This window comes from Centroberyx affinis, unplaced genomic scaffold (genome assembly GCF_046629955.1).
Source record: "Centroberyx affinis isolate AG114_WGS23_722 - 3 ecotype Tasmania unplaced genomic scaffold, CSIRO-AGI_Caff_v1 ptg000302l_1, whole genome shotgun sequence".
NCBI classification, from domain to species: Eukaryota; Metazoa; Chordata; class Actinopteri; order Beryciformes; family Berycidae; genus Centroberyx; species Centroberyx affinis.
The window spans coordinates 255001-268480 of record NW_027278980.1 but is presented as its reverse complement, the minus strand read 5'-3'; the positions used below and the strand labels follow the sequence as shown (position 1 = coordinate 268480).

Sequence of the window (13480 nt, the reverse complement as noted above, 5' to 3'; positions counted from 1 at the left end):
TACGGTACTTCCTTTCTTGCACGTTCAATAAAGCATCTAATTTATCCAAGTGCTCCAGACTCTCCTCACATATAGTGAAGGTGTCGAGGGACTTTGAATAGCCTATTAGCATAGAAGCACTGCTTATTCAACAATGTGCTGTATTATAAAATACTAGGATATATGTTGTCTTACATTCATGAAAAGATTTAGCTATATTACTTGACTGTCATATTCTGTGAGCACCGGTCACCTGGTATAAATGGGCTGAAGCGGGTGAGATCCTCACCCATTAGATGCTATATGATATGTTTGCTAACAGTAAATGTTAACTAGCATGACAGGTAGCCTCACTTTACTGTATTATCTGCAGAAGAGATTAAGGGCAACTTGGGAGCCAGGCAGCTGAAAACACATTCAAATAAACTGATAATTAATTAGGTGGCCGTGCACCGGGGGACTGTACAAAACCTGTACTTGTTAATATAACTGCAAAGATTCACACAACCCATTTGGATGCTTGCAGTGCAGCCAACTGCTACCAGTGTCTCTTTAGGCCTGTGAGCAAACACACTAATTAATTCTTAACCATTTTACAGTCTGCTGACAGTTGACAGCAAAACATGTAGATGTCAACATGGAGTCATGTTTAGACAATGTAAATGTGGTTTGGATGGGAAGTATGAGAGATGAGTTTGTATCCCAATGTTTTTTTTTTTTTTTAGATAGATAGATAGATAGATAGATAGATAGATAGATAGATAGATGTCACAGTCCCAGTTTCTTTGTCTGTGTTCATCTCAGAGTCTAGCTAAGACAGTTCACCCAAGGTTCACATACAGATGATACATACATACTGATCGGTGATGAACTGCCATTCTCTCATTCTGACTTCTTTCTCTTTCTGTCTTTCCCCCCCCCTCTCTCTCCTTCCCTCTATCTGTCTCTCTCCATCTTTCTCTTTCCTTTTTGCTCTCCCGTCTCCTACTTCCCTCCCTTTCATCCCTCTCTTTCCATGGCTTTTTTTCTCTTTCCTTATCTGTCCCTCCCTCCTCCTCGCTCTCTCTTCCCTATTTGCTTTTTTTCCCTCTAATTCTCACTCTATCACTGCCTCTTCCCCTCTCTCTCTCTCTCTCTCTCTCTCTCTCTCTCTCTCCCTCTCTCTCTCTCTCGCTGATCTGGCCGCTATAATCCTTTACCTCATCAGCTGTTTAGATTCAATGCTCCAAGCCAAGCAGCAAGTCAATAAATCAGAATTGGATATAATTATTTAAATCAGGTCAAACTGTATTTCTTTCTGTCACAAGTGAGCTACTTCCTGCACACTGGGCATTTAGCCTGTCTACCTTTTTTCCTGACAAAGTATATTTATATGGCATGTAGCAACTGATAATGTATTGACTGCTGGATAATGTAATAACTTGTGAAAATGTAATAAATTGGCTGAAGTTCATCAGCCAGTATCTGTAACTTATAGATGATTCATTCTGTATCAAGTATTACCATTTTGTTTACCAAGGACTTCAGTTACTTACTGTCCTTTAAAAGTAAACTTATTTGTTTTCATTTTGTTTTAGCAGTCATTTTGTTGGAGTAGGTATCACTTTTTCACAAATAGTGGTTCCCTGGCATCCACCTAATCTCCTCTAAATGGCTGGTAAAAACCCTGCCGGACTGTTGACGATCTGTATTGAATGTAAATATGATGTGACTCTATTTGACTAATCTGTGTGCTGTGTTGAATCAGAGTCTATTAATGGCTTACATGGATAACAGCGGTCAGTGTATTTTGAGATGAAATCAAAATTTGATTCGATTAGATGAGCTTTATTATTCCAAGAGGGGAAATTACTGATGCGGTAACAGTGCAACATTGACTCATACCATGACATACTTGACTCATCATACAGAGCCATAACCCCCTCATGTTAAAGACACAGGCCAGACCATAAAGCCCTAATATTTTGGGTCTAGGACAGTGCAACCGTGCAGGTTTTCATCCAACCAAACACTTCAACCAGACAGGGGGAACCACAGCAGAACCACAGAACTTGAATGGATAGAACGGTCATTCCCATTCAAATCAATGTTCCTGGATGGTCGGAGTGGCAGCCATTTTCATGTGTACTGCTGGGCTAGCTTCTGTATAAACCGACTTAACCAGTGAAATCAGCTGGTGTAGTGTTTGGTTGGCTGAAATCACATGGCTCCTCATGGCACATGGTCACAGACTGCTAATATAGGACATAGACAGATCCATACCATGCACTGGATCCATAAACCCATAATAGAGTAGGACATACGCATATGGGTCCAGGGCCTAATTTGTGTTTGGGGGTCCGTGACATGAAAACACTTGATAGAGCCATTTCCCTTCCATGTAGTGTACAGCGCTCAGCAGTGACCCCTACTGACTGAAAATGAACCAGGCTCTCTACCTCTCTGTGTTTCCGAAAAACACCATGCCGGACATTTTGGTTGCCCTCTGCACAGAGACTCTGAGCTCTGCTGGCCTCGGCCCAAGCAACTAAAAGTTCCTGTCAAGCTCCCAAAACAGAGGATTTGGGAGCTTACAGGATGCACTGCTCCTCCTTAAATCAATTAAGCTGCTTCACGGCCTCTCTGGCTTCAGCGGCGGGTCCAGTGGTGTGCAGTTAGCGGGGGGTAAACTCCATCTTAAAGTAGGTAAGTTTGAAGGAAGAACAAGAAGACAAACGCACTTAGCCTCCCCTCCCCTTCCTCTATTACAATGATTCTCAACCTTTTTCATATCAAGGACCCCAGATGTAGTCCACATTAGAGCCACAGACCCCCATTTGATGAGATTTTGTCTCTCAGACCCAAATCTGAGAATATTTTTATTGTTAGATATGATTTTGTCCAGAATCCAATGACTATCTGTGTTGTAGGTAGAGAGATAACAGTGAAACTATGATCAAAACAGTCAGTCTTCTACATTTTCTAATTGTGTTAACTTCTTGTCAATGAAATAATGGTGAAGTTTAACAATTCATCAATTTGCTGGGGACCCCCTGGAATTCCCTCAAGGGCCCGGTGGTCCTCGGACCCCACGTTGATAACCACTGCTCACAGCTGATTGACAACTCATAGTGAAGCCCTCCTGCTCTAAAGTTTACTTCAACTGGTCAGATACCTGAGCCGGAACATTTACTTACATACATAATATATGTATATATATACAAATAGCAATATTAGTATTGCAGCGATTCTGACATTATATTACTCATTTACATTCACCCAACATGGAAATTACGTTTGCTGAATTCAAGCAAAATGTCAACTTATAAAACAGCAGCTTTAACTCCGCTGTTTATGTGTGAAATACTGTAGTTTATTCACCTTTAAAGCTCCTATAAATCTTTATGATTCAAAGCCATAGAATGCCTGATAATTGGTGGTAATAATGTATTACTTTAACAATATTCAGGTTAAGGAACTGACCAATAAGTAGAGTGCAGCAGACTGGTAAAAAAGCAAATGTGTTACCATGGAAAATTCATATTATTCTGACTTCATACACCAGAGGCAGTTGTCTTGAATATCCCAACTTCGAGTCTCATTCACTGCCCACACATGAAACAAGCCTGATTTCCATGGCAACGTTATCCCTGCCGCAGCCGTATTAGGTGTACAGAAGGAGATTACCATGATGCATTAGTGTGGAGTTCTTCACTGGGCTTGGATACGGGGAGCAAGGGTGGAAATCAGCAGCTCAACAGTTTGATTTACCCTTTCTGGAAGCGACACCAGTTCATATCGAGCAAAATAAAATCAGACACAGCAGCTCTCTTCGTCTTCGGTGTTGTGGCATCGCACTCCTCGGTCTCCTCCCCAGTGCGAGGAGAGGGTTAACCGGGTTCAGGTGCCACTTGTTGTCCCTCTCCGCCTCCTGGCCACCGCTAAACCTCGCCCCCACTTACCTCAACCAGGAAGCGCCTATTCTAATTCTATCAGACAAAAACAGCCTCGGGTCTGTGCCACCTATTATTTATTCTCCTATCCTCTACTTACGATCCAGGAACCCCCTGTGGATGTGGAAAAAAAAGAAGGATTTAACATTCATTATGTAATAGCATGCCATGCGTATTATGGCTATCATGAGGTGCGTACGTAATGGGGCAGAGGGCAAAGTGAGACTATTACTTTGCTGCCTATAATTATGAAATCCGCTCCTGGATGAATGTAGGGAGGAGGAGGAGGGGGGTGGAAAGTTATATGAGCACAGCATGTCTTTTTATTCTCTGGTTTCCTAAACTATGGCTTTGAAAATGGGTTTCTGGTGGGTCTCCACACAATGTCCTGAATTACAAGAGTGACAGTATTGTAACAACCTAGGCTGAATTTCTTGAAATGAAAATGGTTGAGAATCCCAGCTGCTGTCGAAAAAGCAATTTTCAGTTTTCAATTCTTGTTTGCCTTTTATGGCAAGTAGTTTCACCCATGTGTGAATATACTTTAAAAAAGGTGAAATAAGGTGCTTTGTGCTTCAGATACAAGCATGGATGCAACACATGTGCTCTACGATTGTTCCCTTATTCTCTCTCTGAATTATCTCTTAACTCTAAACGTCATTAACCGCCTAAACCCTGGCCAGAAATCAGGAAAAACGCCTAAAATTACTTACCTAAAATGAATTAACAACTATAAGACTTATATGCATGGTTCTCACCTCCTTTGATAGGTAAGAAGCAAGAGGGAATATGGATCCATTGTCAGTAAACTATTATTACACTATTACAATTCCAGAGACGCTCTAACCTCATATGAGCAATAGCATAGCTTTGGGGCTTCCGGAAAAGCCCTATTGGCAGTTTCTGTATCTAGGCTGAAACTAAACTCTTTGTACTGTTCTTACTACTAAGTGGCTGTCTAACATATGCAGGCCAACACATTGTCTCCAGGGCCTTATGATACAGTGGAATAAAGGCAGTATAATGGAAGCCTAGCCTGCCTACTAAATCATTATTTTTTTTGTCTGTTGCTTTTGTTCTCGCAGCTCTGTCAGGGGTTCTACTAATTACTGACTATTTCATTTGCACTCTTTCTATTGAGTGTGTGTGCATTTCTGTGTGTGTGAGTGTGTGCACTTGTGTGTGTGCAAATGTGTATATGTATAATCATGTTGTGTTTGTATGCGTGTGTAAATCATGTGATTGCTCTTTCTATTGTCTCCTTTGTGCAGCAGTAATCTCCATTCTTCAGACGCGGCCCTGTCGATTATCTGTCTTTCTCCTGGGTCACAACCTGAATGCAGCTGGCTGGGGACACACACACACACACATACACACACACACACACATACACACACACAAACTTAAATACATGCTAGCACGCATACAGAAAAATGTGCATATGTTTACTCAAAAATGCATGCTTGTTTGAACGCACATACACACACACACACACACACACACACACACACACACACACACACACACACACACACACAGCTGAGCAGAAGGAGCAGACATTTCAGTCCTATGTAAACAAAAAGGGGGATGGGGGCAAGAATGCTAAATTGGATGGAGGCAGGTGTGTGTGCATGTGTGTGTGTGTGTGTGTGTGTGTGTGTGTGTGTGTGTGTGTGTGTGTGCTTCGAAGGCTCTTATCAGTGTGAAGCAGCTCTGAGTCATGGTGCTTATTGACCTTAGCAGGTCATCACCCAGCTACTGCAATGGCAGACCGCTCAGCTTCCACAGCAGCTATAACCCAGACAAAGACACAGAAGTGGTAGAAGGATTCGTATTTACGTTTTGGCTGAATCCTTCATCTCCTGAGAGGAAGCACTGGCCGATCCTGCAGCGCTAAAGAAGGAAACATGCAAGGCGGAGGTGGCTGCGGTGTGTTTCTACAATGGCCACTGCTGAAGCACCCGTCCCTACTGTGGCTATTTCCAAGTCAGCATTGCCATTAGTGTCTCTAATCCCTGTGTGAAACTGTCTGGCCGGTTGGCTGGCTGCCTTTTAGAAGTGTGGTTTGAATGTGTGTAGCTACTACTGCAGGTCTCTCTGCCTGCGCGTGGGTGTGTGTGTGTGTAGTCTGAATGTGCATTATTACTGTAGTCGTCTATGTGTTTGAGATGTGTGTGAGCGTGCGCATGTGTGTCTTTGTGCAGGCTGGCTGAGTGTGCGTTGTGTGTGTGTGTGTGTGTGTGTGTGTTTGTGTGTGTCCTCTCTCAGCTAAATCAACAAGAGAAGTGCATGGCTTAATGGGCCTTTAAACCTGCCACCAAATCACTAGTTTGCATGAGTGAGACAAAGAGTGAGAGAGAGAGAGAGAGAGAGAGAGAGAGGGAGAGGGGGAGAGAGAGAGAGAGGGAGAGAGAGAGACAATGCAAGAGTGAGAGAGAGAGCAAGAGCGATGGACAAAGAGGAAAGGGAGAGTGAGAATGTGTTTCTGTGAGAGAGAAAGAAAGTGGAAGTGAGAAAGGGAAATAATGTGTAAGTGTGATAAATAGATTGTGTGTTTGTGTAATTGTGTGTGTGTGTGTGTGTGTGTGTGTGTGTGAGTGCATATTAGGGATGTCTAAAACGTCGCCAAGTACAAGGACCTGTTTGCATTACCAGCACTGGAGCCTAGGCACACACAGTGTTACCATGGAAACGTTCTGATGATGCAACAGGACATATGACTGAAGAGTTTTGATCTTCGGGGTGACTTTGTTGTTGCCCCTGAGATAATGACTTTTATTCTCCCACACAGGCAGAAGCTGGATTAATGATGCATTCAGGGGCACCTTGTAAACTTGTTAAACTGACATGTTGGTAAAATAAATCTTTAATCAACTCACTGTTGCACAATGAGAATACTGGTAGCAGTTTTACATCTGTGTCCTTTATATAGTGCTCTACACTGCATATGTTAAAGTGGTAATCCGCGCAATTTTTTGATCGGTTGACTGATTGATTTTGGTGACATTTTTGGTGCTAAGCGGTCATTGTTCACCAGAGATCACCTGTCAAACAGTGTGTCTAGTACTGTGTCGTCTTTTCTTCTTGTATTTTGTGCAGGTGAAGTTTGAGTTTCTCTAGGTGTTTGTCTGTCCTGTCTTTCTTTGTCTGTTCAGCACAGTTACAGTTGATCAATATCATCATATAATTGATGAATCGTAATGATTTTTCATGGATAAACATGAAGGCTAGATTTTTCCATCTTGTCTCAGTTCCAAAGTCAGGTATAATCAATATTTATAGCGTGGTCAACTCTTGGGATGTGGCTTTGTTGTGGTAACTCAAAGATTTACATACAAGTTTATGAGGATCATCTGAATGTATCATACTGTGATCAAAGGTGCATGGGCTACAGTTTCATACAGGCCTTCTCCACCCACCACCTTGCATAAAAGGCAGCTGTCTCATGTATCATGTACTGCTGCTGGATGAAAACCTTTATCAAACAGCTTTGTTTTCAGATTGACAGCCGTGCATTTTTGAAGCTCTAGTATGAGGTTTGAATGGGTTTCATGGACCCTATGGTCAGGAAACTTGCTCAAACTGTAAAGGACGATGTAAACCTTACATTCAAGAAAAAAAAAACATGAAATTGACTGAAATTGGAGGTGCGACATTTTTTTATTTGATCTTATTCATTTTATTGTTCTTACTTCCTCGGTGCTCAAGCCCTTTGGCTTTATTCTCATTTTATCTGCCTTGTCTGGTTGTATTTTCTTTTGTAAAGCACTTTGTAACATTGTTAAGAAAAGTGCTATATAAATAAAGTTTATTATTATAATTATTATTATTATTATTTATCTGCAACAATCAGTGATAAACCACACACCTTTTTAAACGGATCATATGCTTGTTAACTCCTGTCGCAACACACAGCAGGTTGCCATGAGTTAATGATAATAGAGAGCGCAGCACAGGCACAGCTTGTCAGTGTATTTAAAAACAAAGGATGCTGAACTGCATTCAAGGGCAGCTGTGTCATACATTATAGATGGATATTTTGCTGTAGGGACCCAGGACCCAGTTCAGTCGTTTTTTTTTTGGGGCATTTAACACAGACAACTCTCCCAAAAATAAAACCTGGAGAATCAAAACTCCAATGTCACTCATAGACACGGGTGAATGATTTCGTCGACTCGCAGAATGTTCCGTTTTTACCCTCAAATAATCTTTATTGGATAAACGGTCTTGAACCAGAAAATGTGCTCATATCCCCAGAAAACTCGCCTGTATCCTCTCACAGTCACCTTTTCCATCTTTTCCAAATCTCTACATTGGTTTGCTTCACAGAACACAAGGTGGAACAAACATTTCTCTCTTTTCTGGCTATAGGGGACAGAAGCAAATACAAACTGGCGTCCTAGGTCTTCTAAAAATATATCCGAATGCTGAAATTCAGTGGCTGAACTAAATGGCTGCAGGTTGTTGTTGTTGCAGTCTGTAGCTGACAGGATCTCAGGTCTCAGGAAGTAGGACCAAACCAGAGTCATATGACACATGTACAGTGGAATAATTAGTGCACTCATTAGACTCAATTCCTTCCTTGCTAGTAGTGAGATAATATGGTAAATTCACAAGTCTTCTTTCTCTCTCTTGCTCCCCCTCTCTTCCTCTCTCAGTTATCTCATTATTTACACTGGATTTAATGAATTCAGCTCTGCATGGTTGCAGCTATTCTTTCTTTTTGTATTCTACAGACTCACAAACACACAACCACTCGACTTTAATTTCATCAATCTGTGCATTTGCACACACACACACACACCCATGTGCACCTACAGAGACACACACGTCACCTACCAAACAGATCTCTCACCGTGTGTGTGCATGCGTGTGTGTGTGTGTGAGTGCTTGTGTGTGAACTGTCCCTGAACAGAAATAGTAAACCTCTGTAACCTCTGTATTGAATTCAAGCTTTTTCAACAGTATCAAAGTGGTGTTGGAGTATTACGTAAGTGTGTGACTTTATGTGTGTAACCCTCCATCTCCCTGTAGCTGCTCCCCCAGACTGTTGCTGTAAATCATAAGAATGAATGCTTTGTCAGCTTGCCTAGTCAAATAAGAGTTGAAATAGAAACAGTAGAGAAGATGCTGGAGATCTGATCTCAGGCCAGCAGGAGTCATGGTCTTATCCACTACACTCTCTGCAGCGTGTTGTTTCAGCCAGCAATCTGATTGGTCAAAGACACTTCCCAACCAAGCTGATAATTCCCATGAAGGGTTAATTAAGAAAGAGAAATTGGTTGCCATGCCAACTCTTGTGGTAACCAGGGAATACTTTTTGTAAACAAGTCTTGGTTGTGCCTTATACCTACACCTGCATCACATCATACCTTATAATATTATTATTTTTTTTAATAGTATTTTTTTTATATGAAGCATAATAATATCATGTTCTTTATAACTGGTAAAGTGAGTTAGTAAAATCAGATGAATAAACTTTTGTATTTTCTCTCTTTCTTTCTTTCTTTCTTTCTCTCTCTCTCTCTCTCCCTCCCTTCCTTCCTTCCTTGTTTCCTCCATGCAGGAGACAGTAGAATATGCCTTCCTGATCATTTTCACCATAGAGACGTTTCTGAAGATTATTGCCTACGGCCTGGTCATGCACCAAAACTCCTACGTCAGAAACGGTTGGAACATGCTGGACTTTGTCATCGTCATAGTCGGGTGAGTTGACATGTAGCACACGATACGTACAAACACACACAGTCAAAGGCCCAGACACACACACACACACACACACACACACACACACACACACACACAAACACACACTGTACACGCAGCACAAAAGCAGCATGACGCAACATTTAGCTGTCCATTCTTGTTTTTGTGTCAATCTCTTGATCAAAAAAGAATCATCGGCTTACTACTCTCACCATGTCCAATAACAACAGGACACATGCACAGTTGCACACACATGCATGCTCAGAGTCAAAGACAAATGCACACACACACTCACACAAACACACACTCTCACACAGATGATTAAACACACACACACACACACACACACACACACACGCACACTTCTGTGAGTTGCAGTACATGAAAGAATTGACGTCATCTGAGATAGAGATGGAAGGATTAAGAGATGGCTGTGACAAACGCACATGTACCGAGGCGCACACACACAAACACACACACACACACACACACACACACACACACACACACACACGCAGGCCTTGTTGACTGTTGAGGTGATGGTTTATCAGTAGACCACCTGGGCCCAGTGGGCCTCCAGTGTAAACTGTCGATGAGGTGTGATAAATTGCAGGTAAATATACACTGAGATCACTACCATTGTCACACACACACACACACACACACACACACACACACACACACACACACACACACGGACACACACAGATGCATGTACACAAAGACAAATGCGAATCAGGCAGACATACGTGGACATGTGCACACATAAAAGAAGCTAGAAAAGTTCTCTTTCTCTTTTTATTTATTTATTTATTTTTTTCTCTATTTTTCACCCTGTCTCTCTCACTTCTCTCTTCTTTCTCTCTGTTTCTCCCCCTCTCTCTCTTTTCTCTCCCTCTCTCACCCGATCTCTCTCACCCCACTTTCCCTCTCTCTCTCTCCCTCCTTCACCCTCCCTCTCTCTCTTTCTCTCCATCTCCCCTTTCTCCTTTTCCCTCTCTCTCCCTCTCTCCCTCTCTCTCTCTCTCACCCCTCCTCGTCCCTCTCTGCCCTCTCCAGGTTGTTCAGCGTGGTTCTGGAGTTGATAACCAAAGACGCTGACGCCGGCGGCCAGTCCGGAGGCAAACCGGGGGGTTTTGACGTCAAGGCCCTCCGAGCCTTTCGAGTGCTCCGACCCCTTCGCCTTGTCTCTGGAGTGCCCAGTGAGTGAACACACTGTCCCCTGCTATTCAGCACAAATTAAAGCTGCACCAGGCAACTTCAAAAACACCGTTTGAACTTCACTACCCAAGAATCCTGTAACACGATGCAAGTAAACAGCATGCAGAGGTTCATGTTTACCCCCCCCCGGCCAGTCTGTGATGCTTTAAAGCAGTGGTTCTCAACATGGGGTCCGGGGATTCCAGGCGGTCCCCAGCAACTTGATGAATTGTTAAACTTCAGCATTATTTCTTTTACAAGAAGTTAACACAATTAGATAATGTAGAAGAATGACTGTTTTGATCATAGTTCCACTGTTATCTCTCTACCTACAATACAGATAGTCATGGAATTCTGGACAAAATCATATCTAACAATAAAAAATATTCTCAGATTTGGGTCCGAGGGACAAAATCTCATCAAATGGGGGTCCGTGGCTCTAATGTGGACTAAATTAGGGGTCCTCGATATGACTAAGGTTGAGAATCACCGCTTTAAAGAATACCAAAGGGTCTAATGTTGGTGAAGCCAGCTTTCTCTGGATGGAGCATACTGTATGTTCTCCATCAGTTGAACCGGAGTAAGTTACGAAAGTTTGAACACAGTCAGTTTACATGATGGCAAAAACTTTGGTTGAAAGGTTGAAAAAGACCAGCATTATCCTTTAAGATTTGAAAGTGTACATACTGACAGCAGAATTTCATTTGTGCTAAAAGGGCGAATCTACAAGCGGGCGAGTCTCAATTATGTGGGATGGGACGCTCTTCTCTTTGTGATGTAGGCTGATATGAAGTGGGTATTTTTACACTAGAATCTTGTCTAGTGCGGCTGTAAATATGGTGGCTTCACCCTCGGATACTCTTACATTATTATATAACATCAATTTGTGATGTTCAATCCATTCCAGGAGTTATTTTGTGGTGAAGTAATTTACTTTTTCGGTGTACCCGCTTTCCCTCAGCCTGCCTCGTCTACTTCTACTTCAGTTGGTGATTTCCTAAATATCCCAGAATGCCTTTCGACAGCTCCGACAGATCACACAAGAAATTGTTGCCTTCAGCTGTGGGTTGTGTGTGTAGGTGGGGAGAGCAATGGTGATAGTGATAGAGTGAGAGTTTTTCCACTTGAGAAAAAGTGAGATTCGAGCCCCTTACTCAAAACATAACATGTCTTGTGGCTGCACTGCATTCTGGTCTATTGAGGCGTCTGTCAGTGGAGAAATTGGTCTCTCTGCCTCTTCTACAATGGATTTCTCCCTGTATAATTGTTAAACTTTATATGTGCTTTATTGATCTACACAAGACCATAAGTTGTCATGGCAATAGCACAAATATGTCGTCTCAGAGAGAGGTTTTTGCACTATTGCATTTTTTTCAAGCTCAGGGAATTGCCACTTTATACAGTGTCATCTAATATAGTGTTACATAGAGTGAACTTGTCTCCATAGAGCCCAGTGAGTCACCATGGCAATGTTAAAGCATCCAGACATCAGATGTTTCAAACACTGGATGAGTGTTTGATTGTGCTCCTCAGGCACTTGAACAGCCGCAGCGTGACTTCTGAGTTAAGAAAGATCAAGGACTCATGCTTTTCAGAATCAGAATCAGAATCAGAAATACTTTATTGATCCCCGAGGGGAAATTGGGTTACACTGCAGCTGCTCACATTGTAGAAGTGAATATATACAAGCGTAGAGAAATTATAAGAAATTATAAGAAAATAGAAATACGAAAGTAAGAAATATGTAAAATATGTGCATTATACTACAATATATAACAGTGAGAATAAAAATAATAATAATAATATAGAAAGAAGAGAAATAAGAATTCTGTACAATATGCATCATACTCCAATATATACATACACCAGTGTAAATAATTAAATAATTAATAAGTATTGCACAGTTGAATTATTGCAGTTGAATTATTGCACAAAAAAATTGGTATTGCACAGTTAGATATAAGTTATAAGTTATGGATTATAACTGCTGACAGTGGTGAAATAAGTTCAAGAGCTAGTCTACTGACTCAGAGTGTCTGACACTCTGAGGGAGGAGTTGAAAAGTTTGTTACCCGTTTTAATTGCTTGAGCACATTTTACATTTTAGTCAATTAGCTGACACTTTATTAGAGTTGCTTACAATGAGTGAGCAGATAGGGTTCAGTGTTTTGCTCGAGGACACTTTGATAGGACTCAAACTTGTGACCTTTTAGGCATTTATTTTAACATTGCACTGGATTACTGAAAGTGGAAGCATTAATTGAATTTGATTGAATTTAAGATAAATCAATCCCTGCACATCTGTATTTTTTCAGTATTTAAAAAAAAATATGCTGCAAACTTCCCATCCTATGAAGAACGTCTGCTTCACCCTCATACTCCTTCATAATTCCTTCATAATCCAGGAGATATTGCCTGCTACTTCACTATTTCTGGATTCGGTTTACATCTGACCTTACAAGAAGCTGCCCTTATGTGTGTGTGTGTGTGTGTGTGTGTGTGTGTGTGTGCATTATTTGTGTTGCCATGGCAACACATCATCCACCGGTCTCGGGGAGGAAGGGACCTGAGGGGAAAGACGAAGTTGAACTGAGCTGGGATGACATTTACAGTTCTATTCTAGTTTAACATTTGTCTTCGTTGGACAATACATGCGGTCGTAA

At 41.7% G+C, this 13480-nt stretch overlaps 1 protein-coding gene across 1 annotated transcript in view; it reads left to right on the top strand.

The window, feature by feature from the left end:
* cacna1db (calcium channel, voltage-dependent, L type, alpha 1D subunit, b) overlaps window positions 1–13480 on the top strand; it is a 144004-nt gene that overhangs the window by 41040 nt on the left and 89484 nt on the right. The window contains exons 4-5 of the mRNA XM_071515075.1: window positions 9478–9617; window positions 10677–10819. Coding sequence (XP_071371176.1) covers window positions 9478–9617; window positions 10677–10819 — 283 coding nt within the window. The remainder of the gene's footprint in view (window positions 1–9477; window positions 9618–10676; window positions 10820–13480) is intronic.